Source organism: Anas acuta, chromosome 13 (assembly GCF_963932015.1).
Source record: "Anas acuta chromosome 13, bAnaAcu1.1, whole genome shotgun sequence".
NCBI lineage: Eukaryota > Metazoa > Chordata > Aves > Anseriformes > Anatidae > Anas > Anas acuta.
The window spans coordinates 5,615,042-5,630,585 of NC_088991.1; the positions used below are offsets into that span (position 1 = coordinate 5,615,042).

General features: G+C 45.8%; 1 protein-coding gene across 1 annotated transcript; it reads left to right on the top strand.

Moving 5' to 3' along the window:
* Window positions 1–11,688: 11,688 nt before the first annotated feature.
* Window positions 11,689–13,989, top strand: LOC137863773 (protein shisa-1-like). The gene is made up of 2 exons (XM_068697185.1): window positions 11,689–12,109; window positions 12,921–13,989. Exons 1-2 carry the CDS (start codon window positions 11,845–11,847, stop codon window positions 13,400–13,402), a joined length of 747 nt encoding a protein of 248 aa, XP_068553286.1. The 5' UTR covers window positions 11,689–11,844; the 3' UTR covers window positions 13,403–13,989.
* The last annotated feature ends 1,555 nt before the right edge of the window (window positions 13,990–15,544 follow it).

A 15,544-nucleotide genomic window follows, 5' to 3' on the forward strand; every position in this document is an offset into this window, starting at 1 on the left:
CAGCAGTGCTTGAGCAATCTGATGGAAAGATCCCAGCATGGAAATAACTAAATCTGTGAAAAAATTGATGCTGAGTTCTCATTGAACTGCAGATATTTGCATAGCTAGGATCTTATTCCATCTTAGTCTTTCGTTTCCAAACGGAAGCCTGAAGTTGTTCTTTTGCCTACATAAATGCCAGCGTAGTATAATCATAATAAAATAAACTATCTGTATATTTCAGATGTCACTCCTTTCAGTGAGAGACTATGAATGGAACTGTCTATGCCGTTTAGAATTTTATCACCATTTCTCCTGATGAAATTATACATATGGGGAATTCTGTAGTCCTTTCTCCCTTTTTATTTTTTTCTTTATTCTAAAAAAAAAAAAAGTTTATGTAGTGAGCTGTATTGCTTTTCTTGTTATTTAAATCCTCTTAAGGAAATAAAAGAATTTAGTAACCAAAGTAACCAGTTCCCTTAGTTTATCCTGTTTAATCTGTTAGCCATGCCTGTATCTCCAGTTCTGCCACAGCTGAGGTATCCTGCTTAACAACATGCAGGCAGACTTCTTTTTATCCAGGTGGCAGCCACTCACATCCATGCAAAAAGGATGAGCGTCTAAATTTGTGCTTCTTCTTCTTGGTCACAAATGGAGCACAGGAAGGGCTATTTCTTTTCCTGTCTAACTCTTTCTAGAATGCTGTTTAATAGGGTTCCAAGTTGTTTAATAATACTGTGTGAAGGTTGAACATCTGATTCTTTTTATGTTCACCTCACCTATGGGGCTGAGAACCAGGTGTCAGCATCCGACCATCTGAATCCTGTTCTGCAGTTCCTGGTAAGTTACTAGGTGTGTAGGTTCAGTCTCTGTATCAGGTGTTTTGCTTGCAGAACACAATAGGGAAAAAAAAACAACAAGGTTGGAAGGGACCTCTGTAGGTAACCTAGTTGAACCTCCTACTCAAAAGAAGACTAATTTCAATTAAGGTTAAGTCTAATCATTACTTACATTTAGAAAGGCTGGAGAGCGATGCAAAAGTAGAGATAAGTTTCCATAAGATTAGTCTTGCTGTTGAACCTCTGAATCCTGAAGCTGATATTCCCCTTAGTGGTTCTATTATTTCCATTATTATGAACAATTTCTTGCCCTCCTTGTACTCTCCAATTATATCTTTATTTTCTAATATGCATGTTTGTGGATTTTTTCTGTTGATTACTTTTGACTAGAAGACCTCAAACCAGAGCTATTTTAAGACTGAGAGGAAGAACATCGAATCTTTAAAAAATAGTGCAGCAATACATCAATGTGTTTCAGAGGCAGTTTAATATGCATGATCAGTATGCTGAGCAGTCACCCCTTCTATAAGGCCATTAGCTATGCTTCCACAGAGAGTATCAGGCTGGACAACACTAGATTTACCAATAACTAAGATTATATTGCAATTTGGAAGTAAATAAACGTATCTGTTTTACTGGCTGCTGATGTTCTGACAACCAGCAATTTTTCTCAGTCACTGTGCATAACAAACTTCATCTGTCATACTTAGATCACTAGGAGAGCAACGGGCAGTGTGCTGCAGGAAACAATCGTGTGCTGGAAAGATGTTCTACCAGATCTCTGTTGTTTGTATCGATTTTTTTACAATTTTCTTTCCCTGAACACTCTCTCTCCTCTGCTATGGCCAAGGAGGGATGTGCACAGAGGTTCATCTTCCTGACCCCAGGCTAGCCACATCCCCAGCAGTTGTGGGGCAGGTTCAAGCTGCCAAACAAAGCTGGAGCTGCTTCAGTTACCTGCAAGGGGTGCCAGCCCACCGAGAGATGCCAGTGACACATCTAGACGAGGAGCCACGACATCAGTTCTGAAATGGATGGATGCTTTTCTGCTGCTGGCTGCTCTGACTTCAGGATCCTATAAAGAGATCCGAGCAAATTACCGAGGTCCGCTCTGAGTAGTCATTGTGAGACAAATTATCAATTGTACGTTTCAATTAGTGAAACTAAAAGCCCTGAGTTCAGTTCAACCACCTAAATCGAAAGAAAAATTGGCAGAATTGAAGATTTATACACCAGCTGTTTGTGGCAGAAATGACATCAACATTTTTTAATGTGTTCAGGACTTGCTCTGTGTCAAAGGCAGAAGACAAACTGCCCCCACACCGTTCTGCAAACACAACCCCGGCTTGCAACAGCCCTTATTTCAGTCTCAAGGCTCAACAGTGCAGTGCAGTCCTGACCTAACGTGTCATCAGCCCTTACTGGCAATATCCTCTTCTGGGGAGGGTGCCAATCACAGCGAATCCTTCCATTTGGTGACACTTCTGCATTTGGGAAAATGTCACCCAGCTGAGACTAAAAAATTAATTCATATATGACATATGCCTCCCTTGAGCAGCTGAAGATTGGTTCTTTAGTCTTTCCATTCCACTTGTCTCTGCCATGTCTTCCTGTTCCACATCCTACCAGACTGTCTACGCATCAGGTTATTTCTGACTGACTTTACAGCAGATCTCATGAATTTGTGACAATACTGAAATGGAGCCGTACTCTGAAAAGTGACTTTGTAAAATAAACAGATAAATAAAATCTCATCCTAGAGCTCTACATTCATTAAGTGTCTGTAAGTGCACATCACGCTTGCCTAGGTAACAAGGAATGGACTCACCTCTCTCTGCGGGGCTCTTTCTGCACACTCAGCCCAGATACTAGCAGGTAATGAAGATATGCAGACCAAATAGTGCCCTCTATTTCAAATGTGGAACCCCGTTACTTTTAGTGGACTCTAGGGAAATGATTCATGGCCTGACCTGCAAACAAGGGAGGGCTCGCTCTGCTGGTTTGCATTTGAAATTCATGTAATACGTATGTTGGTGTCATGCAAGACAAAACAGGCTCCAGATTGGTGTTGCCTAGCTTTGCTCCTTCTAGAAGACTAACAGAAAAAAATGTAGTAAAATTAGTCTCTGCTGCTAATGGGAGAGGTGAATGCAGATGGCAAATGGAAAAAAAAAAAAAAAAAAAAAAAAAAAAAAGGCTATTCTTCTCTTCTCTGTCAAACTCTGTCATTTTAGACCAAACTTTCAGCTGATAATTAATCGAGTTGAAAAGTTTTATCTCAGGTGAGGAACAGGCTCCTTAAATTGTCTCTTGGTTTGAAGAGGGGATCTTGAAAAAGACCCTTAGAGGAGTTTTAATGCCAAGGTTGGTGAGGAGTACAAAGAGCTACTTTAGCTTAACCAATGGCTGTAAGCAAGCTGCACATTCTGAAGATGCTCTGGTGACCACTTCTCTCACTGTGTGCAAGCAAGTGTGCAGCTGATTGCTAGAACAGAAAATGGGGTGGACCTGCCTGCTTCTCTTGAATATCTCCGCACCTGCACTGCAGCTTTGTGGTCGGCTCTGCTGAGCTCTGCCAACATGCAGCATCTCTCCTTCCCATCAGGGAGCTAGAATAAAAGCAAATTGTGTCAGCTCCGTGGGTTGCACACAGTTGATGCCCCAGGAACACAGGGCGCTCTGCTCCCCTGCGAGCGGCTGCCAGGGCTGGTGGTTTATCAATCACTGGCACCCTCTGCTGGAAGAGAACACAGAAGATTTGATCGCTTCGAAATAAGGTCAGAATCACCTCTGATAGAAAAGAGGCGTATCTCTTCAGGCTTCTGCCATGTTGCTGCTGTCTGGCCGTAGGAACCACAAGCATCTCCGGATACTCCACCAAGAATGACAACAGCTCAAGCAGAAGCGAGCTAGGGTCCAGGTAAGCTCTGCCTTGGCGAGCTCTGCACACACTCGAGTGTGTGGCAGTGGCCTAAGGACAAGGCCAGGTCCCTGTCACACACCTCTGTGGACATGGCTGTAATACCTGGGGCTGTACCTGACGAGCAGCACAGGACTGTGGCTATTAATTACGCTAGCGAAGTTACAGCGTGAATGAGCTCATCCTGGTATTAATCAGTTCAGCTGGGGCAAAAGGACCAGCAATTGGTACAAGTTTCGTTTTTGTAACCCACAACCAACTCCTGGTGCATCCTAAGGGTGCTCCCTCCTGTAATAACACATAAACCATCACAGGTCTGACCCAGCAGCCCGAGTTAACCCTTGAGGACAGACAGCTCTGCAGAAATGAAGGGCAGCAGCCCAGAAGACTGGTTGAACTTCAAAGCCACACTTTAAATTGCTTCCCTTCTTTTGCCCACTGATTATTTTGCATTATATCTGAGATCAGTCAGGGGGGAGGGAAAGACTTTGAGCAGGAGACTAAAGGAACACACGACAGAACCGTTCGATGTCTTAATGTCTGGGGGATTTAGTCCCTTATCTCAGATGCCAGCTGGGGAGAATGAAAGACTTTTCTTGGCATTAGATGAAAATTAAAGCATCGCTTCTAAGAAGTAATGGTCAAACTGAAAGAGGTTCAGAGGTTCACCTTGAGGTTTGGCTTTGATTAAGCATCCAGAAATATCAATGCCTCTATAAATGGTCTGAACCTCTCAGTAATGAACAGGGGCAGGAGGCTACCCTGTTCCTCCAGCACTTTCTGCCATTCCCTGGGCACGGGAGGACAGCTAGAAGTGGCCACTTTGCTTCCATCTGTGCTCAGAAATTATTCAGTTCTTATTTTAGTGGCCATGGAGCAGGAAGGTAAAATAGTAAAAATACCGAGTGAGCTGAACTTTTCTAAATGTCCAGAAAGGTTTGGGTTCTGTGAAGGCAGCAGTTTGATGTACTGGTTGTTTTCCTGTTTATCTTCTTCAGGCATTTCCCTGTGCCTAAATTCCAAGGGATCAGTTTTGCTGCACATGCCGTGGCTCGCGGTTCAGCGCTTCCCAGCTGCCGTCCCTCTCGTGCTCGTCACACATCGAGGAGTCCTGCACAGCCAAGGGCTCACCCCGCTGGTGTCAAGACATTTTGGACCACTGGAGCCAAATTTATCCCCCATTCATCTGAGACATCCACACCAGCTATTGTAGGCTGCCCCAGTGCTATGCTGTGATGAATTGTGCCAGGGCAATGATGATAAAAAAGGATTAAAAGGAGGGATTGTGACACGTGGTGCCCAAACCACAAGCCAGTGAAGATAAAGCCACTTCCACCGTGGATGTACGACAGGCACGTGGTCTGCCAGCGGATTCAAAGCAGAGATAAGTGGCTGATGGCATAGGAGGTTTCTCTGAAATGTCAGAGGGATTGCGGAACTGCCAAGCAGATCGCAACTTGTGTCTGCAGAATGTAAGAAAGTGTCAAGAGAGACAGTCACAAGAGACATCAAAGCAATGTCAAGAAAGAAATAGCAGTAACAGAAGAATGAGTCCTGCAATGGACATCTAAATCACTGCTTAATTTAATCCCCAATAAAAGTATCTACAGTCTAAGTACTGGGGGTGACCTGTTCGGGGTCAGTCATCAAGTGCCTTAAGTCTTTTATGAAAACTCTTAAGTGATGTGGCATTTTTCAATGGATTACCTCTTTTCTATTGTGCGTATTTTCTCTGTATGACTTTCTTTCTCTGGGATTGAATAAAATCTGGAATTTTCAGCTGCTGGGTCCCAAGCCTCTGTTCTCTACACCACCTTGCTGCTACAGAGATTTAAAAAGGAAAGAGATGTAAAAGGGCATCTACCTTCTCTCATCTTCTCTTCTCAGTGTCCATGAAGGATGGGTTCCTGCATGAGATTATTTAATAATTTGCTTGTCTCTATTTTCAGTGTTTCAAGTGTTTTTAGGAGAAGCACCGCCAGACTTCCAACATATTGTTATGGTTACCACCTTGATAAATATAACCCTACTCTGTCTGCTCACCCTTTTCTTTGAGACTTCCCTGCTGATTCCTTATTAACTTTTCTATCAGGAATAAGTTTATTTTATTTTACGAATCTTCACAGCCTTTTCCTCAACCAGTCTTCAAAACCTTCATGACCAGTCTTCACCTTCTACTCCGTCTCAGTTGCTGTGGAAATGCTCAGTCCAATTCCCTGCCAGTCCAAACTGCCAGTTTGTTAAAACTGCGGTGAAATTCCTGTTGTTTTGGTTTGTTTTTGTTTGTTTGTTTTTAATGTTTGGCGGGGAGGGGGCTCTTTCCATTTTCCTGTCTGAGAGGAGGACGTTTTAAGTAAATGCTCACAAAGCTACCTCACAGCAAATCGCCAGCCGTAGCCCTCAGGTAAGCTGCACTCCCTGCTGAGCAGGAGTCCTGCTCTCTCATTGTGCTTCCCTCAGCCCAAATGCTTTACATGAAGCCTATTAGGGCAGAAACTATTTCTATATTATTTTATACAGCACCTAACAGCTTCCTTCACTTGCGGTTAGGTAATACACGCACACGAATACAAATGGAAGTGATATTCCACAGACACCCCAGCAGGACATATCCCTGACCATGCTCTGACGAGCCCAAACTCCATGAAAACCTTGAGTTAAGCTCGTGAAGCATGATTCAAGCTGTCAGGATGCTTCTCAGTGACTTCAGTTCGGATATAAATGCCAAGCCTCTGTTAGCAGTCTTTTATACTTAGCTAGAAAATGCCTGCTGCAGAAATGTTCAACAGAAAATAATAAAAGCCCCAGAGGTCAGATATTCATCCGATTCAGAATGGGAGATTTTAAGAGCAAGTTTTCCTGCGAGATTTCCAGCGTTTCAGACTTCTAATCCCATTGTGAGCTCTGAAGCAGCTGGATCCAAAAAAAAAAAAAAAAAAAAAAAAAAAAAGAAAGAAAGAAAGAAAGAAAAACTTACCAGACTTGTTTGAACTCCAAATGCATTGTGATTTGAGTTGGCAACGAAAGTTTGGCGAAACCCTTCCTGTGTTTGATCAGTGTGCAACGCGGCATTGCTCAGCACCGCCTGGGCCTGCTCTTTGCCCAGACGGAGCTCCTGCAGCTCCTGCAGCTCCCGCTGACTTCCAGTGATGCTCTGAGGACTCATCCCCTCTTGAAAATCAGCCCTATTGTATATGGACAATCAAGAGCATTCAGGCTGAAGCAGCGTTCGGAAAGCACAGCTCCATAAATCATCATCTTGGTAAGTTTTGCTGTACCCTTTTCTAGTAACCACTAGAAAAGTTTTTAGGGCTGCTGAACTGTCCAGCCTATTTCTGAGGGGGACGTTCAAACAAGAGGACAGAGCCTACAGGGAAAAGGTGAACACCAAATTTTCTCTTTCAGAAGGTTTGTTTTTTAAAAAGGGATTGTTTTTAAAGAGGGGACAACCTAGAAAACGAGAATGTTAAAACCAGGCAACGTTTAGCATTTTGTTACTAGGCATTTTGGTGACTAGTGACAGTACATGTGGCTGTCTGGGGCTGTGTTAAGTACACGTAACAACTGCTGTAAGCGTACAGACTGATCAAAGACAGAGGCGTCTTCTTTCACACACGCCTTTGGAAACAGAATGCGAAGATGTTTGCTGTCTTTTTTTTTTCCTTTTTTCTTTGTGGAAGCTTCGTATACGTTTCTGAAACTGAAGCTCGGTTCAATTTGCAGCTCACTTTAACATGAGCACAACCCTAAGCTGACAAATTTGAGGAAATAGGAGAGATACCTGGTCCTACAGAGAGCTGGTTACTCCAAGCAGCGCCCTCTGATTCTGCACGGCGCCTGCTCTGACATCCTTGCCAGCACTGTGATAAACTACAGCCACCCCTGATAAAGCACCACGCTGATAAATTAAAACCACATGTTAGCAGGACACTGCTCACAGGAGCACACAGCACGAAAGGCTGCTATGAGGCCGTCGTTGTTGCTATATAAAACATGCAAAGACTGTCCTTTCTTAAATGAACCAGCTTACAGATCTGCTCCTTTCCTTCTGCAGAGGCAGGATGCGTTTTCACAGCTCCTTATGTTGTTGAATCTACAGCCCGCTTTCACCTAAAGCATTTACAGAAGAGATGAAGTCACGCAAGCCTGTAGCTCACAGAGCAATTTTCCCAGTGTGGCGAGGAGGCCTTGGTACCACACGCAGGAAGCAGCAAGGAGGGGCAAAGAGAACCTGACATCAGGCTTAAAACTGTTTCTTCAGAAAGCAGTTGATACTGCTGCCTTCTCCTTGATATATTAGCTTCCCCTGTAGCTTCTTCATTACAAGGGCATGGAATTGGTCAGCATCCTCAGCATGGCCTCCTGCATTTTCCACTTTCTTTAATTATAAAGCAATAAAGCAGTCCCACCATCATCACTAAGGAAGGGACTCTTGTTACAGGACAAACCTGCAGTTAGCAGGCCGTTGCTGTAGGGAGGTACCTGTCTGCTTTACACAGTGCCAGAATTAGGAGGCGCCTCAGCAGTTTCCTGAGAGGGAGCAGAGCTGCCCGTGGGCAGGGTGTCACCGAGCCAGCTTTGCTTTTCAGACCCAGGAGGCTCACCCTGCTGCTCACTCCAGCCCGGCTCCCTGCCTACTCTCTCCCCATGCTCGTGTGGTGTTTCCTTGCTGGGACAGGTCTGATTCCTGTTTCTTCACCTCCGCACCTCTCTCGACCAGCCATTCCCGCTGAACTGGCTCCTTTTCCCTTGGGTTAATCTTTCAGTGCGCCTTGGAGAAATGGGAGCTCAGGGAGAAGGAGGGTGCCGTATGTGGAGTGGTCCAGCAGGATCCTGCCTCCTCTGAGGCTCTCTGGCCAGCACCTTACATCCTCACCCCCCTTGAAATGGTCTGAAATGAGCTTCAGAGGGGGCCCTGCCTCGCAGCTAACAGCACACGGTCGGAATAAAGCATGTGGAGAGGCAGACACACATTACTCAGCGTGCCCGGTGATCTATCAGGATGTTTGCACAATTTCTCATAGGCAGCATCTATTCAGGAGCCGCACTCATGAATGCCAAAGAACTGTGTTACTGCAGGGCATCACAGACACATCCCAAAAACCTCCAGCACGAAGCAGTGAGATATTTGTCTGCACGGAGGGATCTTACGGGCATGCTGGCTGAGACGTTTGCCTGCTGCCGCAGGACAGATGCTAGTAGAGAATGTTCTTATTGTGCCTCCTGTGTTTCCTGGGATTTTATTTAGGGCCTGGTCCCATCCCGTGCCAGCAGCTAGCACGGTGCTGACTGAGCTGGTGTCAGAGGGAAGCAGCATACACGGAGAGAGAAGGCCCTACAGGATTAAACCACCAGGCTGGGGGCTCCTGCTAGCGGAGAGGGATTACTTCCTCGCTCGTTTCTTCTTCGGTTTTGGATGTTCATTTGGCATTAGGAAATGACTAGAATATACCTGAAATCTGGGGGCTGAGTTCAACCTCGGACGTTGTAATAGATGATAAAATAGCGATGCTGAACAATGGTACTGTAGGGAAGGCTGAGCAGCTGCACATTAAGAAGTTTCCAGTTTGTACTTTCTGCTTAGAATAACAGGAATTTTCAATCAACTCGCTGCCCACATCGAATTCACAAGAGGAATGTACATTTCCCTAAATAAGAAGCAACCCTCACATGGAAAAAAAAGGCTTCTCTCTAAGGGCTATTTCCATGGTAACTTCTAAATTCAAAGCTCAAGCTGTTTTGGCTGCAGGGATACTCAGAAAAGGTAACAGGATCGTTTGTTGTTGTTAATAATGGGAAACCATCGCTGCTGTCCTCTCATGCAAAATAGGCCGGGTGGTTTTGTTTAAAACTTCCCCAAAGCCCTCATAGAACAGGCATGAAAAATTTCACCCTGGCAGGTAAAAGACTGAGAAGGCTTAGAGAGACAACGTAAGGCACTAGAACAGAAACCCGACAAGCTTTACTCCTGTAGTTCACAACCAGCATCCTAATGGTAGTGCTTTTTATCCCGCCGAGATTCAAAGCGGGTCCCACGTTGTGTTATAGAAGCATATCCAATTTTTATACCCAAATAAATTCGTCTGCTTCCGCAGCAATTCAGTGGGCATCACAGCACAGGACAGTCTGTGACCAACTAAGGGAGAGATTTTGACTCAGGAAACAAATGCCCCCTGGAAGATGCACAACCACACGCACGCCAGGAGCTCTGTATTTAGCTCTCAGGAGTTTATCCCTGCTGATTGAGGTAACGGAATCCCACGCAGGAAAAAATACGAGATGGCCACGTGAAGACAGGGTACATGCAGAGAGGAAATGATGCACTGGCAACTTTCATTCAAAGGTCGACTGCAATAAACAAGTTTATGCATTCCTTAGCATTTGAAAGCCTGACTCAGCAGGAGTCCCCATACGACTTTAATGGGGAAGATGGGAGGAAATGATTGCATCCCGTTGTCTTTTCTGAGGTACACTGTGTTCCCATGAACTCTGCAAAGTGCTACGTGCATGTTGAAGGCCTTTCTGAGGTTGTTTTCCCAGAAACAAGAAATAACAAAGTTAGCAGTTAGTTTGGCCTAACATTGCTGAGGTTGAATGTGTGGGTAAGCTAGAATTTGCCCTTAGGTAAATATAGCTCTGGGCTAAAGTATCGCTTCAGTACTTTAAGAGTCCAGCCCACCACCGTGTATCACTCACCTCCGGCTGTCTTTTAAAGGGTGTTGGGGCTGCTTGGTATTTTCGAGGTGGTGCTCATGGATTAGGTCCTATGCAAATCAGGCAGAATTACACTTGCAGAGCTGAAACACAGCAGGGTAAAATGCAGATCTCAATTCACTGGGCAGCATTTGGAAAAGTCTCTAGTTCTAAACAGAAGTCTCACTTAACATCTCTGTAAACAGGGATCTCTCTAACCAGGTTTGCCAAAAAGCCAGTTAAAAAGCGATGCATGAAAGGTAACCGACTGGCAAAGGTGATGAGTGCTGATGTCTTTGGCAGATTGAATCTCAACTGAACCTATGAAATCGTTAATGAAGTGTAAATGTGGAAGCTGTTACCTAATATTGAAACAAAAATGATCAGAAGGAAGATAATTTTGAGCAAGTGCTTCTAAAAGTCCGCATCATTGGACAGCCTCCCTCCACAATCCGTGGCAAGACTCCAAAACGCCGAGCAGGAACCAGCTTTTCTGTACAGTGAAGAATGCATTTTGGAGTCTCCAAGCAAGATATGAATACTGCTTGTCAGTATTCAGATTGTCAGGATATTGGTCCAAAAGATAGCGCCCTAACTTCCTGCTCTTCAAAGGGGTCAATTAGCAACGATTTTCGCCCTCCCTGCGGTTAAGCACAGGCCAGCCTTGCTTCAGACACAGCTGCTGTCTCTAGAGCAAGTATTCAGGAGAAAAATCCAGGCACACAAACCTGGTTTTATTTCTAGTTGAAAGATAAAGAGGTCACTGCCACTCCTGTGCTGCTATGGGGTCTCTGTAAAACCGCCTGTCTTCTGATCAGTCTTTACCAATTTGCAGCAATTACACCTAGGAGCCCTCTGGCAGCTGGTGGTGCCTGTACTTTCTTTCCTTCTGCTTCTGAAATTCAATTTCTCACTTGTAATCAGGTCCTGTGCCCAGCTCAGTCCCTCGCCTTCCACCTCTGCCCTACTACTGCTCTACAAGTCTCTGCACGAATGAAGCCTTGGTATTGGGCTAGCCCTGGGCTCTTTGTGTCCTGCACTCTTTAGCCTTGCTAACTCTGCCGTTTTTGGTCGAAATGCCTACCTGTGTGCGAGATGTGCCATCTTCCAGCAGCAACCAGTGCCTGCTCCCTACGGGAATAAAGGACAGAGGTGAGGAAGGTGGAGCTGCAAATGGTTTTCAATTAGTGGGTCCGTCTTTGTTGCTGCAGGGAGAGGGGATTAGAGGTGGGTCCTGAGCCAAGAGATAAAACCTCCCGAAACAGGAGCTCGGCAGTGCCTTGGTGGGCAGCTGGGGGGCTGGGAGTGTTGGACTCCAGCTGCTTAGGGGTCCTGCCTTTAGTTTCCTTTTTAAAAAAAAGAAGGGCAGAGTTGTTCCAAGCAGCCAGAGGAGGCTGTGGGCTCCCCACCATGGTAAGGGGGTATCTCCTGGCCCTGCTGCTGGCCCTGCGAGGCAGCCCTGGGCAGGCAGGGGAGTACTGCCACGGCTGGGCCGGCGGCACGCAGCGCTGGCACCACGGCTTCCAGTGCCCGGAGCGCTACGACAGCCCGGAGGCTGCCCTGTGCTGCGGGACCTGCACCTTGCGCTACTGCTGCTCAGCCAGGGAGGCTCGCCTGGACCAGGGACGGTGCCCTGGGGACCAGCAGCAGCCCAGCCCCAGGCCCCCGCTGCCAGGTAAGTTGCCGTGCCCCTTGCAGACGGGAGGGCAGATCAGACCTCCAGGGCTATCCCCAGCTGGGTTCATGCTGCTGCTGGGCCATGGGGAGCTGGAAGCATTGCAGTCCAAGTGCTTGGAGACCTGTACAGGGCTTCTTGTGTAGAGTTTGCCTTGCTTGCATGGGTCAGAACCAGTCACTGACTTGCACTGGGAAGACACAACAGCTTGGGGCTTTACTCAAGGTGTTTTTCTGTTGGTCGTACTCTTAAAAAAGCTTCCAAGCTGCTAAGAGAGTAGTCTGGTAACACCTCTGGTGCTTTGGCACCAGTGGAGTATGTGTGTTGCTAACCAGTTTCAGCAATAAATGAATGTGGCTGCCTCCAAGTAATTATTTTGACTTAATTTCTGGCTTGTAAGAACCCAGATGCCACACAAACCAATGGCATTTTTTATGTGCGTGTATATGTATAAAAATAAAACCTCCAGTTAATAGCTGTACGTTAGAACTCTGTTAATCTTGCACAAGTGAGCTGTAGCTGTGATGCTGAGAATTGGCTCACATGAATGCTGAATGTCACAAAATTTCTTGCATGGGTACAAAGGGCAGATGCTACAGGACTGACTTGTCTGACCCTGTGTACATCAGGCTTTTCCCAAGGAGCTTGCCTTAGTGGCTGCCAGTTTCTCATCTTTTTTGCTCTCCTCTAGCAAGGCTTTAGAGCAAAACTGCCCTGGCCTGCTCCCTGGTGCATGCCTTAAGAACAACAGAATATAACCTACAATACCCCATGAACAAATGGCTGGCTAACGTCACTCTTCTATTTTCAGTCCCCGTGTACCTGCCATTCCTTCTTGTTGGCTCCGTGTTTGTGGCATTTGTTGTTGGCGGTGCCTGTGTTGGAATTTGCTGCTGCAAGTGCTTGAAATCCCAGGACGAGGAGCAACAAAGCGGACTTGCACCTGGTCAGACTTGGCTACTAGAACCTGATCTTCCTTCTCGCCTCTCCAGCTCTAGCTCTGCCACCAGGAGCTCGCTGAGCAGCGGCCCTCAGACCAGCAGCATCTGCACAGCTCTAGCCCCCTCTCTTCCCATCATTGGCGTGGCTGAAGAAGCTCGCTTCTTAAGTCCCCCCCCTTGCAGTGGGCAGCTCTTGTACCCTTTACACGAATACAGAATGCCCCCTGACCACACCACGCTAACAACTCCAGCATCCTTCCTCAAAAGGACAATTTATGGGCACGGTGCCACCGCGTGCCCTATCAGTGTGCCACCAGGTGACCAAACGATGTACTCAGCGGGTCACGGCTGAGAAGATGACCCATCAGCGCAGCGCTGGGGCTGAATTCTCCTTCACTACTACAAAAACTTCTTTGGAACCGAAATGAGGACTTGCAAGTGTTTAAAGGCATTAGGAAGTACATCAGTCTTGGTTTTCCAGATTTCCAAAAGATACCGTTTTTAGGCTGTTTTTAACCTGTATTATTTTTAACGCAATCGAAAAGGGTGAGACTCTGAGGACTTTGTTCCTGTTCAAGGAGTGACTGAATCTGTAGAAATGTTTCACCCTTCCCCATGTCCTTTCAAGCTGCCATACCATGCCCCAGGGGACATGGCAGAGGACTTGATTTCTGTTTCTGTAGCTTTGTCACTTCTCAGCACCTTCTGCTAGGGCAGGGAGGTGCGCCTCAGTGCCGTTACTACTTGTGGACACAGGAAGACTGTACTTTATCTACATACTTCTATCAGTGAACTGATTCGAGATAGTAAGACACTGCCAGTGGTTTGCCTGCCCCTGAGGAACTAGGAGCAACTTCTAGCCCTGAATTCAGTAAGATGTGTGTTTAATACAGATACTGGGGGAAAGTAATAAAACAATGTACGTTTCCTCTCCTGTAACAGCCTGGTTGTCTTTTTTTCTTTCTCATCTTTGGCCATTTCAAATGGATGAAGAATTTTAGGGAAAAGTAAACACAAAATGAGACTCCAGTCAGTCCGAGTCTTCAGTTTCCTGAGAACGTGCTGGAGAAACTTGCCTGCTCTGCCTCTCTGTTAAGATGCATGCTGCCTGACCGCAGCCATCCCCTTCACAGCAGGATGCTGATAGGAAGAAGTTGTCAAAATATACTACTCACTGCTGGAGCGTTTTAACACTTCCTCGCAGCACAGAAACCCGAGCGGTTATCCTGTGAAGGCATGGTAAAAGGCCTCTGCAGGTGTTAGCAGTAAGAGCAGGGACCAAGGCTTCAAAATCTTCCTTGTATTCCTTGTATGAAAAGAAAATGCTAAAGCCTGTGTTAGTGGTGCCTATCAAAGGGGAAGCTGGCACAATAAAGATGTGTGGACACTTCACTTGTAAATCGAGGGGACTGATGCTCTTTGGCAAGGAATGTGTGGCCTTAGACTACTTTATGCGTGTTTTACTGCAGAATTTTCCTTCTTGCTCTAGTGAGCAGCATGTCCTACAGTCATGCTAAGCTCACATCTATCCTGCCGCCCAAGTCTGTAGGGGCAAGCTGACATAGCTGGAGAACTTCCTGGCTTTTTTGTGGGTGTGAATTAGAAATTCCACAATTTAGCTGACCCAGGGCTGTGACTTAAGCTCGCTTGGCCAGTTCCTCTTGAAATTGGACTAAGAGTATAAGCATGAAAATAAAATACCCTAAAAATAAAAGCTTTCCCAAAATACCGAGTCTCAAGTGTTATCTGCTTGTCTTAGCTCTGAGAAAATAACAAGTTAAGGCTTCAGGAAACAGTAGCTTGAACTTAAAAGCTGTTGTCCTTTTTACAGTAAGGGAAATGTCATTGGGATTTATTGATAACTATGCCAATACAAAGGACTGCAGCAGGAATGCCGATTTTTAAAGTTAGGTTACAAACTTGTCTTGCTGGAAGCACTTAGAAAATGGTTTCATTTTTTTCTAAAGTACTCGTTGTTTGCAGTTGGCTTAGGAAAATCTGCAGCAGAATCAAGTATTTTATCCGGTTAACGTCCAATTCTGACAGTACACAGTGGCAAAAACTCGAGGCAGTTCAGAGACAAATGAACAAGATATCCTTCCTGATGCTCTCTGTGCTGAGAGATACTCAGTCGGTTTTATCAGCCAGTGGTTGCTCTAGCACAGATTTTTCTGAACTAGAAAGGTAAAGGGATACGTGAGCCGACAGGCAGTACACCTAAGCCTCAGACTGTGGTGTATGCAGGCCTCACATCGACTTCAACAGAAATGGAAATCTCTCCAGGAGAAGGTTTTAAATTAAATAAGGGACCAGAGCAATAGCTGTCCGGATACCGTAAGGCAGAAAAGCATCAAGAGGTTCACTTGTAACCCTAAGGAATTAAAGAGAAGGAAGCTGATCAGAACTGAGGAACACACCAGCTAAATGGCTCTGTGCATGCTGCCTTAATTGCTCCCTGGCTAGGCTTAGCAGTGTGGTGGGAGTCAGCAAGCCT

Bases quoted from the DNA above. Each gene is read 5' to 3' on its own strand.
- LOC137863773 (XM_068697185.1), top strand. From the start codon at position 11,845: ATGGTAAGGGGGTATCTCCTGGCCCTGCTGCTGGCCCTGCGAGGCAGC. The intron at 12,110-12,920 runs GTAAGTTGCCGT...TTCTATTTTCAG, and splicing joins CCCCAGGCCCCCGCTGCCAG to TCCCCGTGTACCTGCCATTC.